Source organism: Cuculus canorus, chromosome 15, assembly GCF_017976375.1.
Source record: "Cuculus canorus isolate bCucCan1 chromosome 15, bCucCan1.pri, whole genome shotgun sequence".
Lineage (NCBI taxonomy): Eukaryota > Metazoa > Chordata > Aves > Cuculiformes > Cuculidae > Cuculus > Cuculus canorus.
In genome coordinates this window covers 15,094,298-15,116,524 of record NC_071415.1, presented here as the reverse complement: position 1 = coordinate 15,116,524, position 22,227 = coordinate 15,094,298, and the positions used below count along the sequence as shown (strand labels likewise).

The window sequence follows — 22,227 nt, the reverse complement described above, 5'->3', positions numbered from 1 at the left end:
TCGCCTCCCCCCGCGCGGGGCCAATGGGGAGCCGCCCGCCCCGCGGAACCCGAGGAGCCCGCGCCGAGCGCAGCGCGAGCTCGCGCCAGGGCGCCAATGGGAGCGGCGAGGGCGGCGGCCCCGCCCAGCGGCGCCGCGCAGCCTCGGGGCGGACGAGGTGGGTGGGTGCCGGGCTGCCAGGGGTTAAATGGCGGGAGCGCGCGGGACCCCGTGAGGAGCGGAGCGGCGCGGGCTGCGGTTAGCTGGGGGAGCGGCGGCCGCTCGGGACACGTGGGCGCTGCCGCGTTCGCGGAGCCTCGGCTCTCCCGCCGCGGCATCGCTCCGAGCGCTCTGTGCGTGTGTTCCCCCCCCCGGGAAGCCTTTATTCTCGGTTCTGTCTGTGGGGTTCGAGTCGCAGAGGGAAGATAAGGAAGAGCTTGTGCCCAGCCGGTTGGTCGGGACGGCCTGGCGGTCCCTGAAGGGGCTACAGGAGAGCTGCGGAGGGGCTGTCCACAAAGGCTCGTGGGGATAGAACGAGGGCAGTGGGTGCAAACTGCAGAGGGGCATATTTAGACTGGACATAAGGAGGAATTTCCTGACGCTGAGGGCGGTGAGGCCTTGGCCCTGGCTGCCCCATCCCTGGAGGGGTTCCAGGCCAAGTTGGATGGGCTTTGGAGCCCCTGATCCAGTGGGAGGTGTCCCTGCCCGTGGCAGGGGGTTGGAACTAAATGATCTTGAAGGTCCCTTCCAACCCAACCCATTCTGTGACACGGCACTGTGGTGCAGGACTTGGCGCGGTGGGCCCTGAGGTCAGCCCATGACAGCCTGGGAGCCCCCTCTTCTTTTATCTCGTGCTCTGTGTGTGCTATCCAGCTCTGGGAGAATTAACAAGCAATGCCACGCTGTGTCCCGCTGGTGTAGCCGGTCTGTTCTTGTGTCTCCTCTGCAGTCGCACACTTGTAGCCACTAGAAATGTCTGAAACCCATTTGCCTTCTGAGTCACAAAATGCCAACACCTGTGCCTTCACCAGTTCCACGTAAAGGCTGACTATTAAGAGGAGGAAGGGGATAGTTGTGCATGATTTCATTGTAGTTCAATTAAAGAGCACGTCTTCTGGGAAAGGAAGTGTGGTACCTCAACTTCTAATTGAACCGATTTCATAAACAAGGTATGGGGCCAGATGTACCAATTAGTATGAAGAGTTGTGTCAGATCCTGTGTATTATAATTAGTCATGGCACTAGAGGCCTGTTTGCACATTGTTAGGAGGTTTTTGTTGAAGAAGTCTCAAATTTCTTCTTTCCAGTTTTCTGAAGTTGAGAGGCCCATTTTTTAATTTGTGTGGGAAGGAATTGAGTCAAATAGGATTTGAGAAATGACTTAAGTTCGCTTGTTATGTTAGTGTGCAGCACATTTCTTCTTTGTGCTCATGGAATTTGAGGGAAGGGAATTTCCCAATTGTCTGTTCAAAGACCCATGCAGAGAGCTTCAAGGAGAAAGAGATGAAGTATGTAGCTTTCAAAAAGCTCTAATATTTACTACCTATATTTCACCAGTGAATGAGTGTTTCTCACAACTTCTCTAAGTATAGTTGTGAAGCCTTGAACGCGCACTTCTTTAAAAAAATGCGCCACTTGTCAGTAACATACTTACTGTAATGACTTTCACAGTCAGTAATATCTGACTTGTTTTTAAAAATAAACATTTCAAATGGGCATCTTTTCGATAACTTTTCACTTTATGTTTCTCCGTAAAAGTTTGTGAAACCAAACTTGTTAGAGAAATGGAAAAATTCATCTACCTGAAAACGGAAGCATCTCTACAGTGGCAGCTTTGTGAAAAATATACCACAATCATCCTTGAGTATCTAAAACTTTAGTCATATTCTTACAAAATTTGCTTTGGAAAAAATCTTGGTTCATCAGCTTGAATTTTTTTTCTTTCCTGGAAAGAGAAGTTATCCACTCTTTGCATACTTTTTCATATCTGAGCATCTTAAATATATACACAAAAATACATCTGCATTTTATTTGTTCTTCAAGAGTTCATTTTCTGTATTGGGGAGTGGAAAAACTTATGTTCCATCCTCTGCCTGTCTTCAGCCACTTCGTAAACCACAGGCAGCAGGGAGGTTGGAAACAGCCTTGAGTTTCATTTCCTGTTTCTTTCATGGTCATTTTTATGAGGAGTTCAGGGAGCTGCTAATAGATCTGCTTGATCTGCTGAAAAAGCAGATATTGAAACTGAGTATTTGGATGGATATTTGAACATTGCATTTAGTTGTTAATATGCAGAGGAGCAGTGTGGACTATTGACAGAAAGCAGGTTGTAAAGCTCTGGAGTTAGTGTGCATAGTAAGGCTGAAATTTGAACCTGAAGCATCTCCACATTAACAGCAGACAGCTTTCTTCAAATAGATATAGACATGAGTAAAGCCTCAGTTAAAAACGTACCTGGGAGAAGTATTTATATATTGGCTTATGGAATCTAATATAGTCAAGGACCATCAAGGTAGTCATTACTGTTTTAAAAGGCAGAGGTTCCCTGGAGCTGGCTATTTTCATGGGATAGTTTATACCCAGGTACTTCAGTTAATTGCTAGATAGATGGAGAAAGCATCTTAAAAATTGTTGGCTGAAGGTCTGTTTGATGTATCAAAGAACTCTATGTTCTTGGGCTCAGTTTGTTATTTGGATGTTCTTCAAATGCTGGACATGTTTTATTTGCTAGATTTTATATACAGGAAGTCTTTTATACTATGAAAATGTTTAAACTATTAAAAGTGGGTTTGATTGTTTTATGATTTCTATTCATATCTCATTAGTTTATTAGGTGAACATATTGCTTCCATGGCTTGTTAACAACATTTAAAAGCACAAGGACAAAACTTGGTATTTGTTTTGAAATAAACATTAATTTAAGTGCATGCTGCATTTTACATTCACAGCAGTGGAATACGTAAGGATGTGAATTGAGTCATTTCATTCCTACACAGTCCATAATTTTAAAACTACTTAGCTAGCAAGAAAGATTTAAAATGTGTGCACTTACCTTGAACTCCACACCAAGCCTAGTGTCTGCAGTAGCAGATTTTTGTGTTGAGTCTGTGTACCAGTTCAGAAGGAATTCTTTTAAATTTTTGTCTGTCTGTTCCAGAGCACTGATTATATTTAGAACTGTTGCTGACTTAATATTTTGCATCTAGTCAGTTTTGTGCTCAGTGTCTTATAATTTAGTAAAATGTGTTTCTCATTTTAAAAGAAAGGCAGTGAGAAATTTTCCTCTAAGAATCCATTTCTGAAACAAGCAATCTCCCATGTCATTTTACTTTGGAGGATTCTTCTACCAATTGTTGTAATTCTTTTTTATAACATGAGGAAGAAGAGAGCTGTCCTTGTGGAAGATGAAGTTTGTTTTGGGAATTCATCGTAATGCGCTGGCATATTCCATGACTACGTTGGGTGCTGGGATGATGAACAGTATCTTTAATTTCTACTACGTTAAGCTTTTCCTAAACCGATACAAAATTTCAGAAGTAGCATTTCATCAAGCACAGGTACTGTACAATCGAATATTTTTATTACCATGTTGTGCTATGTGTTTGTGTTATCAAAATGAAGTTTTGTATTTGGTGGTTTTTTGGTGTTTTTTTTTTACTTACAAATTAATGTTGGATGCATCGCAAATAGTTACATAGTAAATTAAGATTAAATTTAGTTAATCCACAAGCAATTGAAGGTACCCATAAAATAGACAGTTTATAGTCTTCCAGCCTTTAATTGCTGGAAAGATTTTTACTTTTGATAGCTTGAAGTGATGTTCTAAACTAACCTTGCTCCTCGGTTCCATTGATATGTTTGACATTAGTGCTTTCCTATGGACTGTTTAAGTGCTTAAATGCTGCTTTTATTCTGCAAGTCATTATCCAGGTGAGCAATTCTTGTTGTAAATGGTCTCCTGGAAGTAATGGGGCAGCTCATGTTTTGAATTACTTGCTGCGAGAGTAGCATCTCGGCTTTGCAAGATGAAAGCGCAGATATATAATCTTGTGGTAGAGTGAAGTCTTATAGCCAGGATTTTATTTCACATGTAGTTGGGCATTTGCCTACTAATTCATCTTGTTTTTCAAAACTACTATAAATCTGCAAATATCTTCTAGAATTTGGTCTGGAGTCTGTTTTCTCCTGAGAAGCTTTCATCCTTCTTTATTCTTTGAATAGAGATTTATTTTAAATAAATATGATGTGTATTACTTCTGTGTTTGTATAACCTTAGCAGAAAACTCACGCTAATGATAAATTCTGTTGTGTTTCTTGTTTGTCACAGGTTGTATTTATGATATGGAATGCCATCAATGATCCTCTTTTTGGTTATATTCAAGACAATTCCAAATTCGCGTGCTGCTCAAGACGCCAGTTTTCCATTTTATATGGAGCTCCTCTATATGCATTAGCCTTTTTGCTTCCTTGGTTTCCTTGGAAACATTATGAGGAAGGTGACTGGTTAAGTGGTCTTCACCTCATTGTTGCATTATGTGCTTTTGATGGTTTGCTTACATTTGTGCTTCTAGCACAGTGTGCACTCTTCGCAGAAATTTCAACAAGACATGAAAGTAGGCTTCAGCTTATTAAATACAACCAAGTTGCAACATTAATCGGATCAACAAGCATTCTGTTTTGTGGTCTCATATCAGATAATATGGAAAACTTTGCCTATTTTCAGGCTTTTGCTGTTTTGGTCGCAGTATTAGCTACGGCTTGTATGTGTTACACAGGCAAATACAGTACCAGTCAGTATGAGCAGCGAGAAATTTGTATGGAGAATGCTAATCAGGAAAACCGTGATGGAGCTCTCTCCTGGGCCTCTGTAATTTCATTGACCAAACAGATTATGACAGAGAAAAACTTTTTATTTTTTGTAACAATGAACTTCTTCCAAGTCTTCCACTTAGCCTTCTGCAACAACTTTATGATGATCTTTGCAGATAATCTTATTCCTAAGGATGTCCTTTCTTCCTCAGTAAGAAGTATCATGTATGGAGCAGGCTTTATTTGTCCCCAGGTAGGCACTTTTTTTTATTTCAAATTATTAAAAAATGGTGGTTTACTGGTTTTCGATAGTTTAAGGTATCAATTTACACTATGTTGAAAAAATGCTGTGTCCAGCACAAGCCATTGGCCATACCGAGAAACGGATCTAGCTCACCCGTGCTCTAGAAGAAGAAAGTACCTCTGTACGGAGGCTAACCAGGTGAAAGAGTAGGGTAGGGAGAAGGGACAGGCTGGTGTTTACATCCGTTTACATGAATGTGGGATGCGAGTATGCAAGGAGTGAATGTTTTGTTTTCTACGTGGTTTATAATACCCAAGTATAAAGGAATGAAAAACATGGTCCAGATACAAAGTTTCTAAAAGCATAATATACAGAATTCTGAATTCTTTTGGTTTTATTTGTAATGCGTGATGAAAGAATAATCTCTTCTTCAGGAAGTTTATGAGATAAACTGCACAGAACACCAGAAAAAAATTATTAGGCACTAAAAGCATTGTTGAAATATGTGGTATCTCAGTCATGGGAACAAAACAAAACTCTAAATAGATTTTTGGAGAATAATACATTCCCATTTATTTTGTTGTTTGCTGTCTTGGTCAGCTACATTTACTGGGGAGAGGGAGAGGTATTTCCAGTACTCCAGTCAGGAGTTGGGGGAGGAGCAGTGAACTGGAAAACAAAAAGGGAACCCAAACAAGTAATGTGTGAGAACAAGAAAAGCAGCAGAAGTATGTCCCACAAAATGTAAATACACTTGTCTGCAGTGCACAAAAAAGTTCCCCTGTTCATTCCCTTCTAACTTCTTTCATTGGATCTTTAAAAATTCCACCGTTTACTTGCTGGATTGCTCAAAAACTGAGTATCCTGACTTTCATGATAGGTGCTGATGATGTTCAGAATGCCTGAAAATCAGGCTATTATCTTCATTAAATTGTAATGTTTATATTAAGTAAAATGGAAAAGAAGATCCATCAAAGTGCAACTCAAATTCACAGCTCAATTTCAGTTACTCTTTTGGCTTTTGCATATGTAACATACAAATCCTAAACATTCCTTCTCTATTCCATAGCTACTAAACAGCTATAATTTCAATTTTTATCCTTACCACAGGTTTAATGTTTTTTTTCTGTAACTCAAGCAGTAAGCTGATGAACTTTGGAAATAAATCAGAAACTGCAGAAGTTAGGAACGCTTAAATAAATTTACACTCGCTATATAGCAATCACTCCTGTTGGTAAAATCAGTGTGACAGTGTGAAACGAACGATCTTTCAGAAACTGCATCTCTCTCTGCTCCCCAGAGATTCTTTGTCTAGAAGGTCACTGAACCGTAGAGAGTTTGCTGTGACCTTATTTTTCTCAGGTTTTGTCCCTTTGAGCTCAAGATATAATAAGACAATTCTCTGGTGGCAATGTCCTGAACTGGACACTGGAAAAACACTCGACCCATCTAAAATAAAGCCCCTTCTTATGAACTATCTTCAGCAGCCTGTGCTAAACTAGAACTCAACTTCTGTCTTAGGTTCTTTTTAATAGTGGGTGTGAAGAATAAAACTGTCTAGAAGGGAAACCTTGTTGCTGAAACAGGCAGACATTTAAATTTCCATCATGAAGTTAGTATTTTTCTTAGAAATATGCAGTCTTGGAAATGTACAGGTAATAAGGGATCATCTAAATCATTAAGTACGTTGTAAGACAGGGTAATTTCTCAGTTATAGGGGGACAAGTTCATGGGTTTTACAATAACATGTGTTGCATAATGCCTCACCAGTTCTACTGTAAGCATGTTTCTGCAAAATGAAAAGAGCCGTGGGGAGGAGTATGTTTAAGTTTCTTACAGCCAGGTTTTTTTTCTTATACCAAACTCCCAGATTTACTTTACCTCCCTCATCATTGGTTTAGGTAGAAAACTTGAGCTTCTTTAAAGTAGTATTTGCACAGTAATCTTTGTCTGACTGTAGCATCCTGGGTTTATTCGTTATGTTAATGCATTTAAGTGTGGGAACAAATGTACAAGGAGAATTCTTTCTTGTTCTTATTCTGAATATTACACTGTTCATCTCAGTAACACAGAAGGAAGGAGAAAATGTGTATCTTCGTAGAGTTTGTGAGTATTTCTGGGACAGCAATGAGGACCACATCTATGTAGATGATGATGTAGGCTCATGTAATAAAAAGAACATAGTGCATTCCAAAATGTCCTATTTGAATTGGAAAGTTGGGAACTATAGAGACTTAGACTGTTCGTACTATAAACAGGACTCGCTACCACTTTCATGAGTTTGCCTGTCACTAGCCTCTCACGTGGATTGCTGCTTGCTAAGATTGGCGGAATTAAAATGCAGCCATACACATGGTCCACATACAGGTACACACCTGCCCATCTCTACTTGCTTAGTAAAGTCTCTAACTTGCTTATATCAGCTGAGTTGGTGGGCTTGCTTAATCAACTTAAAAGTCATGCTTAATTTCTATAAATGTTAATGACAATAATAGTGAAAAAATTGAAAATATTTTTGATTAGCAGTTGAAATTCAAATGGCAAGGTGCTTGGTTTACACTTAACATACTGCAAAGTTGATTTATTAAAGGATATCAAACTTAACGAGAAAATAATAGTTAGGCAATGTGGGAAAGAGTATTTTCCTCAGGAAATAGTAGGTCTCAGCTTTGAGTGAAAGGAGGCCATTCTTACCTGAGAGAGGTAGCATAGAATGAGCCAGTAGTTAGTTATCTTTCTTTAATTCCTATTTATTGTTTTTATGTTGATTAAAGTTTTTAGAAAGCATTGCTGTTTGATTATTTTTTTTTCATTTTTTTAAATGGATAGTAATGCCTTATGTCTGGTCTGTGCCTAATAGCTGTCCTAATGCTGAGGACTATACTGTACTATATCTTTTCCTCATATATGTCTATATATTGTCTTTTCAGTGCCTTGTTCTTCTCAGTCATGCTTCGTTAAAGAAGATTGGTTATTACAGAATCATCTTGTTTTCCTTTTACTTTGAAGGAGTAGCTGCTGCTGTCATGTTTGTTCTAGGGCCAGAACACTACTATCTGTTGGCATTTTATCTCACAACAAACATGTAAGTAAATACGCTTCCCTATCCATAGATACGGCTTAAATAATTCTAACAGAGTGGACACTTGCTTTTAATAGCACAAAGATTTTGCCGACACTTCTATGGTTTTCTTTCTGTTCTGTTTCACTTATCAGAAGGGTTGAAACTTCAGTTGAAACTGAAGCACTTGTCTTATTCTGCTTCAAAAAAAAAAAAGTTTGCCGTCACATGCCTCCACCCACATTATCTGCTTTAACCTGAGATTCAATGATAGCAGAACCTCATCCATGTAGACACAGAAGATCTCAGTAGAGGAGCTCTTCAGAGACTGTTTGCTAGGAAAGCTCAGATCTCAGCTGGGTTGCACAAACACTTGTCTGTAGGACTGTCTGTTGGGTAACCACTACTGAGTCACGTTTTCACTGGTACTGGGTAGGTATGACACCAAGAAGTGGTGTTTTCATGGAGCAAGTATAGCATGATGAATGGAAAACCTTAATGGACAAGAAAGACCCATTTCTGTCAGAATGTAGTTACTAGAGTTCATTTTTATTTCTCCGTTTTATATTTCATATTTCATTACTTTCTTTCTACATGTTCTTTCTTACCCTCATTTTCTTCATCTCCTCCCTCCCCATTTTCATTGATATTTTCAGTATTTCCATCATGGGCTACTATAGCACTAATTGTGTGAACAATAAATTGAATTTCATTACCTGCATCCTCTAAATGATGAAGATCTATTTTGGTTTCCCCTGGAAAAAATTCTAAGGTACCTAAAGACTATATGTTTAAAGTGTTAATTGTTCGAAGGCTCTCATAAGTAAAAGATAATCACACCTAACATTTAATAAGACATAAAAATCCTAAAATGTGAGTTTACTCTTTCAGCTAACAGTCTGTTGAGTCGGCTTTGTGTGTGTGTGTGTTTGAATGCATTTTTATATATAATGTAAGTACATATATAGGAATGCAAATAAAATCTATTTTACTATTCCAATTCTCTCACTTTAAAGTTTGTCTTCCATGTAGTCTTTCCAGTAGTGCTTATGTTCTTTTCAGATTTCAAGAGGAAATTTTTAGTTTCATCTGGAGTGTTTATTTTCTCCAAATAATTTTAAACTACATTTACTGATAAGCAAGTATTTATGACCTTTTGCACGAGTGCCCAGGAAAAAAAAAGGGAAACCCCCTCAATTTTTAGATCTATTTATGGATTTCTAATTCTCAATTAAGAACAAATCTAATAATGCTTTTGGAGCCGCTGTTTATAAACACGCGTTTGCAGAAATGTCAATGTTGAGGTTGTTTGTGTTAGAATGTCAGTTATGATTTCATTGTGAAAGTGTATGTGAGAACTATGAGCATCTTAAATATTTTGTTTCTTTTTAGGGTAATTGTACAGGCTTCATTTAGTTTGTTCAATTTGCCTTTGGCAGATATTGTTGATGCAGATCTAATAAAGCACAAGCGGAGGTATGTTATTCTTAACTATTTTTCTTTAAACATGCTATCTATTTGCCATCTTACTCTGGATCCTTGACACAGAAGTACTTTTTGCAAGAGCAGCTTGGCATAAGTAAAGATAAGAAGTTCAATGAAGTTTCCTGCAATTACTTCAGCAGGGTAATTTAAACAGATTATCATGTAATTTCTTGTTTTAATTATGCTATAGTGTAAGCCAAATTTTTACAGATTTGTGTGTTTATTTTTGTTAGCTTTGGTTGAATTACTTTGTAACCATATACATCTATTGTCACTTACAGAATTTTCTGAATAAGGCCTTTTTAACATGACAAAAGAACTTAGGAAGCTTTGCCTGTACTACTTAATGTGCAAATTTCAAAGTCTAACTGGTTGCTGTTATCTCAGAAATAAAATTTGATAAAAAACATGCTATGATGTAGCATATTGCAACTCATGTTCTACCAAAGTGCAGATAACTTCCTGCTGATTCCATCATTGTTTAGATAAGGCAGATTCAGTCCTGGTCACTGCATTAAGGGACTTGCCCCTCAAAGGCGAGAAATATTGCTTTCATGAGGAAGGAAATAAAAAAAGGCCTCCTTTTCTGGCCTCACGTATGTAAAGTCTTAAGTTGTAATTAATTCTTTGTGCACTGCTCAGTCTAACTTAACGTCAGTAATTGCTCCCTCCATGTGCACAAAGTTGAACTTGAGTGCAAATCGTTTCAGAATTGGGGCCGAGCTGTGCATATATCCGAGAGGTTTATTACCTTTCATTTCCAGAGAAAATTAAATTTCATAATCATAGCTGATCAGTTTGCCATAATGTGTGAACTGTAAAGTGAAGTATCATGATAGTTAGCATTTGCATATGAACAGGGTTTTTAAAATCACTGTTGTAATTAATATACTAGTAAGTTTGTGTTGTGCATTTGTTTGATCTTTTTTTTTCCCCCTAAATATTTTAGATCGCCACTTTCCTCTATGGTTTTTGGTACCAACGCTCTGTTTACTAAGCCTGCACAGTCTTTAGCGCCAATGCTTGTGGTTACAATACTAAATCAATTCGGATACGAGGACTTGAATAATGAAGTTGCTCAGCTTGGTCCGAGGTGAGTTCAAAAGGGATATTTTAAATCATAGAAATTAGCATTAAATAATCCTGTCATCTAACAACTAAATTAATCTGCATTTAGTTTGCATCAACTGTGCTTCGAAAATATTTTCCAAGTTTTTCTATCTGTATAGAAATAGAAACAGATTTTTTTAAAAGAATAAATCATTTATTAAGCAATACACAAGGATATCTACCTAATTTTGAAAAATAAAGGATACATTTAAGTAGTTGACAACCTCCTGTTCCATGGCAAAAAAATACGTTTGAGATCACTTAATACCACGTATTAAGATACATATGGTCCTGGCTTCTGTGTTTTCCTTATCTCATAAACCTACTTCCTTAAATACATAATCCTAATAGGGTTGCATTTAAGATACATTTTTGTTTGAGAGAAAGCACTATAATCACTGGAGGGCGGGAATTTGCCTTAAGTAGGAGTATAATTTTTGGCTTCAATACTACTTACCATTCTAGTGCTAATGATTTCATTGCAGTCCCTGGAGACCTTAACACACAGCATAAAGCTGTGGTTGCTAGTTAGCACGTTGGAACTGCATGGGCTTTTATAGAAACAAATTAAGAGGGAGTTAGTATACTGAAAGGGTCATACGCTGTTTATTTCTGACCAGTAAGAGGAATTGGCAACATAAGGAATACCTCAGTCAAGACTAAAAGGAAAAAGTCAGTCTTGTTTAGGATTTACTTGAGAGAATAACACAAATATCCTGAGAACTGCATGGCTTTCCCAGATTTTGAGTAGAAACCTTAAAAGAAGACAATTGTATATGAACTTAAGTGGTGATAGCTCTCAAAGGAGAAATGACCATTTGTGTGTCACCTAGGGCTTGGAGGATGTTTCCTATTTGAGGAATTTTCTAAACAAAAAAAAATGTATGAGGAAAAGCATGATGTAAAAGGACAACAGGTGGTCTCCAGAAAAGCATCCTGACACACACGAAGAAGGGTTCAGTTTGAGGCTGTGTGTGAGAACAGATAATTTTATTTTAATGCATTCTGTAGATAGCCAGCCAGTGAGATGATATGAAAAAGACATGAACTGCATGATAGTGTCAAATAAGATGAGTGATTTTTGCAGAGCAGTAGGTTGAACTGCGTGTGCATGTGAGAGGGATGAATATATTCATCTTGATGATTCAGAGAAATTCAGATTTGAAACATAAAAAACCCACAGTTCTGATCCCTTCCAGTCAGAGAAATGACTCCTTTGTAGATGGATTTTAAGTCACAGTAGCTACAAATCTTTTTTTCCCCAGTAAGTAGCCTCTGGACTATAGCAACAATAAATTTATTGTATATAGAATTGAAATACTTCAAATGATCACTCTCTAAAACCTAATTTTCTCTTGAGTCATGCTGAAATTTGATTTATTTCACTAGGGCAAGGAACAGTGTAAAGGTACAAAGCTGTGATCAGTTAATCAAAGGGCACCCAAAATTTCTCTTGCCTATCGCTTCAAAAATAATTTCGTAAATATGAAGCAGTCTGCGTGTGTTTCCCACATATGTTTGTGTGAATGTGCATGTCCTTCACTTTGCAAACGGACTAAAGCGTGGACTGTGTGGCCACACTCTAAAGACCAGACTATTCAAGGCTGTTTCTAGGGAGTCAGTTTGCCTGTGGCAATGTACTCAGACCATTCACTGAGCTACAGTTACTTAACCCTATCAGGTGATCTCCCATTTCAGCTGTAGGCAGACAGCTGAAGTACTCTTGCCTCAGGACAAAGTTGGTTTGGGACAAACAGAAACTGAATGCAGGAATTTGCTTAAAATAGGCTCAAACTGTTTTGAGGAAAAAAAAAATTCACATATGAGTTCTATATAATGAAGTGGTTGGACCTATTTGACAATTTTGGCTGGGGCTTTCCTCTTTCTCCAAAGGTGGCAGTATCTATTGGGTGTTCTGGAAAGCATCTAATTTGTTAGATGTAGTGGTAGTGAATTGTGAAGATAGCACAGAGGACCATTACTCTGCATTAACAAAAACTTTGGGCCCTGAATAAGTATGTTGTAAGATTTTCCAGCAATGTTGCTTACTGGAAGAAAAGATGCAGTCCAAAAACATGAACTATTTGCTTAATTCTAAATTTATTTTTCTTGAACTGAAAGTTTAGCCATAGGAAAAATGATGGAGCAGTTAATCCTGAAGACCATTTCCAGACACATTAAGGACAATAAAATCATCAGTAGTAGTCAACGTGGCTTCACCCTATACAGATATTGTTTGTTGCATTACTTTTCTTCCATAGTTATTTCACAGAACATCCTACAGGTCAGAAGAACCTTAATAAGATGTATCTTATTGTCTGTTTGTTTAGTTTTGGGGTTTTTGTATGTTTTGTACGTTAATGTTCTGTGCAGTGAATGGAGAAAAACATTAGCTGACCAGTAATGTCCAGATGTTTCCTCTACCTTTCCCTACAGCATCAAAAATTTGAACATTAGTTTTTGTGTTCACAGCAACTTTCCAGGCTTTTGCTGTAGTAAAACACATTCCCTAGCAATGAGTTTACAGTTGAAAATTATGGAAATAAGCTTTTCCTGTTCACACTGATTTTTCTGTAATATTGTCATTTCATTTCCTCATTCCTCACTTTTTGTTATATTGCCTACTCAAAACCACTTGCAGTACTGGAGCTCACAAACTTTCTGGATTAATTCAGCTTGCAGATTGAAAAAAAAGGTCAAGGGAGGAAAGGTGTGTCTTTTTCTCCCCTACTTAATTTATCTTATACGTTTGAAAGCATTTCATTAATAGCGTACTGCTTTCAGAAATGGGCTTAATAAATACTATCTTTTGTACTTATCTTACACTATATTAAAAAAAATATCTATCTGTCAAAAGCTGTCTGCTGGGATAAATCACATCTCTTCTGATTCTTATGCCTCCAGCAGAGAGTCTGTAAGATGACACTACCTCACCTACACCTCCTCCTCATTCCAGTGACGACCTTCTGGTTGTTATTGCTTCACCAGAGTACCAAAACTCCATTAAGGGTACCAACCAACTAAAAGTTGCTGGGTTTTAAGCTTTTGTCTTTTGTTGCCAACGTGCTGCCGAGCAATTCACATCTGTATGTTCTCTGCCTCAGTAAAGACCACATTCCTGAGCAGCTTATTAAGACAACTGGCACATTATGAGTGAAATTCTTACCCCAGAAGACCTTTTGAGACAGTGGTTCCTCATTGTCTTGGTGGCTGCTGTGATAGTTGCGTTCTGCAGGGCAGCCAAGCTGGTAAGAGAGCAAAGAGCTTTGATGCAGAAAGTAATTCTAAAAGAAAGGAAAATTAAGTCCCCCTCTTTTTTTTGTTCACCTCTGAGTTATCATAACGCCTCCAGGTGGGCGGTTGAGATGCATCTGAAGTGAGAAGCTGCTTATCATTGAACAGTGATCCCAGTACTGTATTAGACCACGCATTCCAAAGACCGAGACTGCATTTCTCTTTCTCTGTACTGAAGCCTTTGAACTCAACATGAACATCGCCAGCTTCTTACCTACCAGCACCAGTATTTACATCTGCCTCAGTGGTAATATCTTAGTCACGGTCATTCCTTCTTCCTTAGGAGCCCCTCAGTATCTCTTGGTTTTGCATCTGGTATCATTTGCCTCTGAAGTGTAACTTCTGCTATAACTAGTGGATTGCTCTTCTAGAAGTCTTGCTTTTTGGTGTCACACATGACATTGGCCTATATATTGTACATGATTCTATACATGTTACATGTGATTCTGTATACATCAGTATGCACATTGTACCATATTCTTAGGTAACGTGGTCACTAAACATCAGTTAAGCATTTTGTAGTAGAAGCTAGCTTAATTATTTTCAATATCCTTAACATTTGAGCAATAGTTTTCAGAATGGAGATCCTGCTTTGTTTTCTTCTTTTTTTTTTCCTTTTGGTCTGTCATAGCAAAACGCTACCTGCACCATATGGCTTGGAGTTGTTATTTTGTTTTGTTTGGGTTTTTTTAGGGGAGGGCGGCAAGGGCTGGTTTGGGTTTTTATAGGTTTGGGATTTTTTTTTTTGCTATGGAAAAGATTCCTAGTTTTAAAGCTCCCTCTTCTGTCGGGCCACTGCAGCTACAGCTAACTGCTCCTAATGTGTGCTGTTCTAATTCGTTCAGAATGTTGAGCTGTTACTATGCTGAAATCTGAGCTCTGCTTTCGATTTATCCCACTCCCTTAGAGAAATATTTTCCCATTCCTCGTTCTGTGTGCTATAGATATTTTTCATAATTCCTGCAGTTACCTAAGGTGTTAACAGTACAATAGGAAATATTTTCTCAAACTTCATTGTTCCAATGGAACCAAATCAGGATTACACCAGTGCGAGTGGTTTGGCAGATGTACTTTCTTGCTTTGTCCTTCCTGAAGTCCATGCATAAATATGTAATAACTTTAGTACTGAAAACTGCAGTCCTCAGTGCTCAGAACAGGCAAAGTACAAGCACCACTATCCAGTTAACTGTGTCATAGTCCTGTTTTCATCTTTAGACAGGTGAGCAGTTCCTCTGTGGCCTCCTTGCTGACACTGCCTGTGCAGCTGACTGCTGGCAGTTGTGTCAGTGGTGGGCGTGATGTGAGCCCTTGTTTAGTTAGAGGTAGACTGAAAATGCAATTGAATACCGGCCTGTAAACAATGTCCTAATGGTAAATTACTGTCACTGCCAGTAAACCTTGGCTATGGGCCAGTGACCTGCTAGTGAACACTTCCAGTCTTAAATGCAGTTGTCCAAGTGATTTAAGTAATTCACTTGTAAGCCTGTGCTGTTTTATTTTCTTATGTAGCATTAGCACGTACATGAGTTTAAATAAACTGTGATCGTTGTATGAGAGTGTGCATATACTAAGGAATACATCTGAGCTGTGCTGGGGGCTGCGAGCATTTTTTTCTGTTAAATGCAGGAGACATTAGTTGATTCTTTGTGATTCAGAGAACTCCCCTGAACGCTAAGGTTAAAAAAAATGAAAATTGCATAAACTGCCTTATGGAGACAAAGTTCATTTAGGGGCTGTTTCTCAGCTTTAGTTGATTTTCTTGATATTTAAGTACTTGGAATCCAATAATCAACAGCATGCCAGTAGAAAGTGAATCTAGCTGCTAGATGAATGCCTAAATGTATGCTTTGAGCTGTCAGAAACCATACTGTTCATAAAGGGAACTTGATTTAACTCCTTGTTTTTCTTTTTTGATTCCTATTTGCTGATACTTTAATCTCCTGTTCCTTAGAGAAGATTTAGATGAGGAAATACCATACATCCATGAGGATAAATGAGTGCTAATTTCACATGCGTTCTCTATATGGTTTATATTATCTTGTAATCATTTATTTAAAAGAATATGAAATAAGGCTTGATATTTCAAACAGCCTTTTACACCATACCTGAATTATGTGCATTAAGTATGACTTCTATCTAGCACTCAGCAACTGTAACAATACACTACGTGGACAATGAGTAGCACAGATTTTAACTTAAATAAAACAATTTCATATTAAAAGGCTTGCTTCCATTTTCTACTTTTCTTCCTCTTGCAGATATTTCAGTCTTACTAAACCTTTTCAGATGCTCTGTTCTGTAATTGGATTATAGTGCTTAAATTGATTTCTGAATTACATAGTACAGATGTGTACTAAAGTAGTGAACAGGATTTCTTAGATTACTTCCAGTGTATTAAAATTAAGTTTTTGTGTGCTAATTATCTAATTTCCTCTCAGCTATTATGAAATGAACAAAAAACATAAAATGTGTGTGTAGGATTAGAATAGTTGATCAGTAGGATACTTGACCTACTGATATATGTTTTTAATTTAGTACTGATTGTACATAGCAATGTGTGTATGCTGTATATGAGTATATAATGTGCATGCTTTTAGAAGTAATCTGTTGTGAATTGACTACAACAGTTAATCTTCTTCATCTTGAAAGCTGTGTTTTCATCTTTTTCACCAGTTTGTTTTTAGGTCTTCAACGTGCCATGTTCTATTTGATCTGTCTGGTTCCACTGTGCATTGCAGTCATCCAGATCCTGACCTGGACTCCCTTTTCAATCCAGAACAGTCACATCACAGCTGTACGCTAAAAGTGTAACAGTTGGTTAGTAAATCTTCTGCTGAACTGTACCACAAAAGAGTTAGTATGCTTTAAATGTGAAAAAGCAAGATGGCATTATACGGACCATTAGACCAAACACGGTTTGAGCCATTCTTCAGTCTTTATAGAGTATAACACAGATCACATTCAGCCCTAATGCTGCGCCTACACAGAGGTTTTTCTGCTTCAGTTGTTTGCCTTTTAATGGGCTTTACACTTAATTACTGAATTAAGTAATTTCTGGTACATACTTCTCACTGTTAACTCCTTTGAAGAATGGATATGGCAGATCCTAATCCAGCACCTGAAATTCAAGGGAATGGTATTTCCTTCAGACTCCTGAAACATACTGGCTCAATTTTGCCCTACTGATAAAATGGGAGATCTCTGAAGTTAATGTGGAAGAGCTCAGTGGAGATCCCGCATGGATTGCAGGGAGATGAAGAGAAAAATTTAGATAGCGTCTGGCTGACCAATATGAAGACAAATCTGACAGTTACCACGGGAAGAGCCAAGACTAATTAACTACGCTGTAAAAGTCTGTAAAGCTAAAGAAGAAAAAGATTAAAATGCTGTCCAGTATAGTGTTGATAGATATGAAAAAGTTCCATACGTCTTCACTGGCTCTCTGGATGTCTCTAGTTGGTGGTGGGTAGATATAGTTTTCTGGCTTTAAATGGGAAAATGATTTTGAAGGTACCATGTTGTTGGTACTTTATGCAGAATATTCTAGTGGTAAGGAAAGCGTAGTGTGTGCAGTTACTTGGACAAATCTAAGCACACACGTACTGAATCAAACTCCACTGGTTAGCAGCGTTACATTGGCAAACTCATTTAATGTGCTGACATTTGAAGTTAATTTCTTATTAATCAAGTTAAATTAGTTAATTTCTGATTAATTCTTACAAAAATATTTTCAGTTAAGCTTTTAAATTGAAACCTTGTGTTTTTTATAAAATACAGGGTTTTTTTGACAAAATTTCAGAAACATTGAGTCCTCTTCTTATTTCATGTGTAATAAGATACATTAGCATCTTTACACTACTCCTATATAATAAATATTCTTTTTTTCTCCAATATATTCAGTGTCTAATTGTGTAATGATAGGTAGTTTAAGTATAGTATAGCCACTTCATTTTTGTCCTCTGTTATGCCTGGGCAAACATAATTTTAGAAGCACCTTTGTTGAGGAGTGTCATTCACTGCTTTGTATGTAGCCTGATTTTACAGTGGTGAGCCAGCTAATTTCCACAGCTCTACATTTATTGTACTGTAAAACTTAGGGAAAAAAAAAAAAGGAATATAATAATTTGCCCTGCATTTTGGTGGACACTAGTGTAATTTAATGAAGAGTTTTGAAATTTGAAATGGCAATGTTGAAAAAAATAGCCTTTTGTGTCTCAGTTTTTACATTTGCAAAGGAGAAGCAATGTTGTTTCCTTGCCTTTTTTGAAGTGCAAAGTGCTCTCAAAGCGATGAGTGAAGAAGTGGGATAACACTGTTAAATATTTAGAAATCCGAATGAACCCTTTGATAGGAATATGAAGATGTATGTTAAAATGCAAGAAGCCAGAAGTGTGATGAAGTTTTAAGTTGCGTTATCTGTTTTTTATCTCTGTCTTGTCAGAGATACCATTATTCATTTGCCTTGTACATGCTAATAGCATTATGGACACATACTAATGTCACTTGTATTTACATGTCCAAAGAATATTTACACTAGTACCAGAGCAGATATGGACTGTGTGTTTATATTCTAAATTTTAAAAGATTTACTGCATTGTATGTATGCATTTTGTGCCTGAAAGGCAGAAGGAGCAAAAGCCAAAGGACGGGGATCTGAAGGAATTTAAGTTAATGTAATTTTTGATTCATTATGTGAAACTGTCTTCTTCCTGACAATTCCTTTAAAATGGTAATTTTAATGGTTTTATTTTTCTTTACTGCTTCTATATTTCCTAAATTTCATATGTTCATCCTATCCTCATAGAATATATATTTTGACAGGTGAAAATGTTAGTGTTCCACAAATGGAGTTTCTAAGATGACAGTGTTTATTACATAGTTCTAATATTAAGTTACTAGAATATAGTGTGCAGAGAATGCTGTATGATACAACAGGAAAACTCATTTGTGGATTTAAGAGTCAAAATCATACCAAGAATTATTTGAAATTATCAGAATTATTTTTTTCTGGAAAATGCTTGGTAAAAGGTATCATTTTATTTGTTGGAATAAGAAAGGAGTAAGGGGGTGATATGGCTGAAGGCACTGTTTGAATAAAACTGATGCATCTTCAGAATTAAGACAGGAGAAGTAAATAGTCAGAAATTTCTAAGCAAGACAGCCTTAAGATATATTAACAGCATAGAATAAACTAGTTCAGAAAACAAACCTGAGAAATACAATACTAATGATTTCATGTGTAAAACATTAATAATTTTGCAAATTTATTATTTATTAATCTCCCATTTGTCTGTCTTATTTCTCTCGCGGTGAGGGCAGGAAGAAAGTGTCTTTCATCACACCAATAGTCAATCAAAAGAGGACTGGAAAGCTGCTTGAAATTCAGGTGGTGGTTTAACTACAAGAATTAGTGATAGAAGATTGGTGGTATGTTATGATGGACATCACTTATTCTCCCATTTCTCTGTCTCCCACTAAACTTTGTTATCTTCTGCTAAACCTACATGATTGGGTTTGTCCACAAATCAAGTAAAGGATGAGCAGGGGCAAAAGTTCAGTGTCTTGCAACAGCTGGTTTGTCTGCTTTCTCTCCTTATTAGCTAAGAGTATCTGAGCTGAAAGTCCAGCTGCTAGAAAAATGTTCCCATATAATCTTGATGATTTACGTGTCTCTGAAATAGGTGATAAAGGGATTTAAGTGTATATAATATAAAATATGAAATGCTGTGATAACTTCAGAGAATGAGAAATTTCATGCTTGAATCCCATTTGAAACGTTCCTCTGTAAATTTGAGAATTTGGATCTTAATACAGAAATTAATTTTGTTTATTGAAAATCAGTAAGTAAAATAGTCTACTAGATTTAAAAAGATGTTATCTAATAGATGCTGAAGAATGTTAGTCTGATATAGTAGTAATATAATATATGGTTAGCGATAGAGTGAAAACATTGAATAAATGACAACAAAGCATGTTTAAGTAGAAAAAATTCAGATTGATGTTTTGTGCCGCTCACGGACCTGCCTCTGTTCTTGGCTTGTACAAAATTACCTTCCCAGTCTCCCGCTGTGCTGAACTGGGAACTGCTCAGTAATTCATGACTCCCCTATGTTGACATGGCCAGTAGGATGTTTACATTTGAATACGGTTGTGCAGCTTAATAGGTGCTGTTGAGAAGAGAAGCAGGAAGGGAAAGGAACAGTTCAGATAAGCTACATCTCCACCAACACCTCTGAGCTCTTTCTTGCAGAATTAAGCCAGCTCAGGAAAAAGCTTGGTAATACATGCAGTCGTAAGAATTCTAGCTGGTTTTGTAAAGGAACAACTGAGACTCGGGGAGTTGTCTTAGAGAGCTGAACAAACCCACAACTGGCCTTCCTGAGTTACCTCTGGGAGAGGATTTTGGGTAGATATCTCTGTTTGTTTATTTTAAAGACCTCTTTCTGGTAATTACTTTCTTACTATTGTTTAAGTAATAGAAAGGAAAGTTGTATCGCTGTACTTGATTGGAAAAATTGCAGACATACACCCTGGAACACGTGAGGCTGTGCAGCCAGCCCTGTCACTGCAAATCCTGCTTCGGAAGGCCAGGCTCCTTCCAATCGCCACAAAGCAAATACAGACTGTGTTAAAAATACTCCTTCCTAGGCAGCTCTTCAAACCCTTTGCATATGTTTTGGACCTTTTGCACCCTAGCTATTTGATTTATTATAGAAATCTGCCAGTAAGAGAAAGAAGAAACTCCTAGGTGCTTGAGGAGAAAGTAGAGAAAGCGATTCCATTTTTTCTGGACCTCCTCTCCCAGCAGACTAAGTGCTTTGAATGATGTATGCATACACTTTTACAACAAATAGTTTTCTGAGATTGTCCAGCAATTGGTTACAATTCCATCAGCCTATATGCAAATGATAATATATCAAAATTATTACCTAAATATGCGTGAATGGTGTGTTCCTTATAGCCTGTCAAAAGAAAAATATGCTTAGTATACAACTATACCACAGCAGAATCTTAATGACCCCTGTAACACTGTGTAGGAACTTTGAAAAATCTCATTAAAATATACCCAGGTTGTATACTAACAATGTCATGACAAAAGCTAGTACATTATTTAATTAATTTGGTATGCAACTCATTACTTGCATTTTCATGTGATAAGATTAAAATATGTTTTCCTGTGAACAACATGTGAATAATCTGAAGCGATTTTATTTGTTGGTTTACACACTGTGAGCAGATGTCTGTTTCAAAAGCAGCAAATTTAGCTTTTGTAATTTTGGATTTTGATTATAAAGTTGTTTTATTCCTGGAGGGAAAAAAAATAAGCTAATCTGTCTTTATAAACAAGAACATACATAAAAAGGAGAGGCTTAATCTCAAACCAAATAAAAAGAAATAGGCTAAAAAGGCGTCTTAGCCCATCTAGCTATTGAAGAAGAAATCTTCATGGGGAAAACTGCCTAAAGCTCTCTGGTGAAAAACTTTCCTTGAGGTTAAACATCAGTGAAAATTAACTAAACAGAAAAATCCTCTGGCAGTATTTTGTTGTTGCTCTATTTTTCTCATTTTCCAGGATAAGCAAGGTTGGAGATGATGAGTGCTTGATCTGAGGATCTTCTGGGTAGAAGCTAGGATCCCATGGTGGTTTGACTTCCAGTGTCATCCTTTCCAGGAAATTAAGGAGCTAGACTCCAGCCTTTCAAACCTGAGGAAAGGAAAGGTACCATTTGCTTGTGGTTGTTCAGAAACATTTTTCCGAAAGATGATAGCCCTGATGCCATACTCAGATGGAATTTGATTAATGTGATAGGCTTTGTCCAGATTTTCTTTGTTTCAGTTGGACACAGTATTCCTTACTTCCTCTGTAATTACTACAAATAACCTGTGTTTATTGGGGTGTGAGAACAGTGGTGCCTAATCCCATCCAGTATGGCTTTTGTTCCACCAAAGGCACGTGCTACTCTGTGAAAAGCCAAAAGGCTTTTTACCCTGCCTGACCCATCCTAGGCTAAAACGTTCTGAGGGGCACTGTCAGTTCGAAGCCAGCGTTCCTCTGGAGGGCATTACTTACATTAAGGATATGGGTTTTATCCAGAGGTCTCCGCTACGCTCATGCCCAGAAATCTCCTCCCGTCTCGTCCCATCTCATCTTGTCCCACCCTGTCCCGTCTTGTCCCGTCCCATCCACTCCTGTCCCGTTGTCGCGTCCCCTCCTGTCCCGTCCCATTTCATCCCATCCCGCCCCG

At 37.7% G+C, this 22,227-nt stretch overlaps 1 protein-coding gene and 1 long non-coding RNA gene across 13 annotated transcripts; one reads left to right on the top strand and one right to left on the bottom strand.

The window, feature by feature from the left end:
* The first annotated feature begins 15 nt into the window (after window positions 1-15).
* On the top strand, window positions 16-21,646 carry LOC104063765 (transmembrane protein 180). 12 transcript variants are annotated; one of them, XR_008452442.1, is made up of 8 exons: window positions 16-157; window positions 3,361-3,535; window positions 4,306-5,040; window positions 7,962-8,116; window positions 9,485-9,568; window positions 10,527-10,670; window positions 16,655-19,408; window positions 21,555-21,646. XR_008452442.1 is itself a non-coding variant. In XM_054080806.1 (8 exons), the coding sequence occupies exons 1-7, from the start codon at window positions 24-26 to the stop codon at window positions 16,782-16,784; spliced, it is 1,557 nt and encodes a 518-aa protein (XP_053936781.1). In that variant the 5' UTR covers window positions 16-23; the 3' UTR covers window positions 16,785-16,798; window positions 19,301-19,653. The 12 variants fall into 12 exon arrangements, 10 of the variants coding, with proteins under 10 accessions (XP_053936781.1, XP_053936782.1, XP_053936780.1 ...); XR_008452441.1 differs by lacking the exon at window positions 21,555-21,646 and having other exon boundaries at window positions 16,655-17,443; window positions 19,301-19,653; XM_054080806.1 differs by lacking the exon at window positions 21,555-21,646 and having other exon boundaries at window positions 16,655-16,798; window positions 19,301-19,653.
* LOC128853734 (uncharacterized) lies at window positions 19,791-22,204 on the bottom strand. The gene is made up of 2 exons (XR_008452443.1): window positions 22,053-22,204; window positions 19,791-21,686 (listed from the first exon to the last, which is right to left on the bottom strand). It is a non-coding gene; the product is annotated as an uncharacterized LOC128853734 (long non-coding RNA).
* Between the last annotated feature and the right edge of the window lie 23 nt (window positions 22,205-22,227).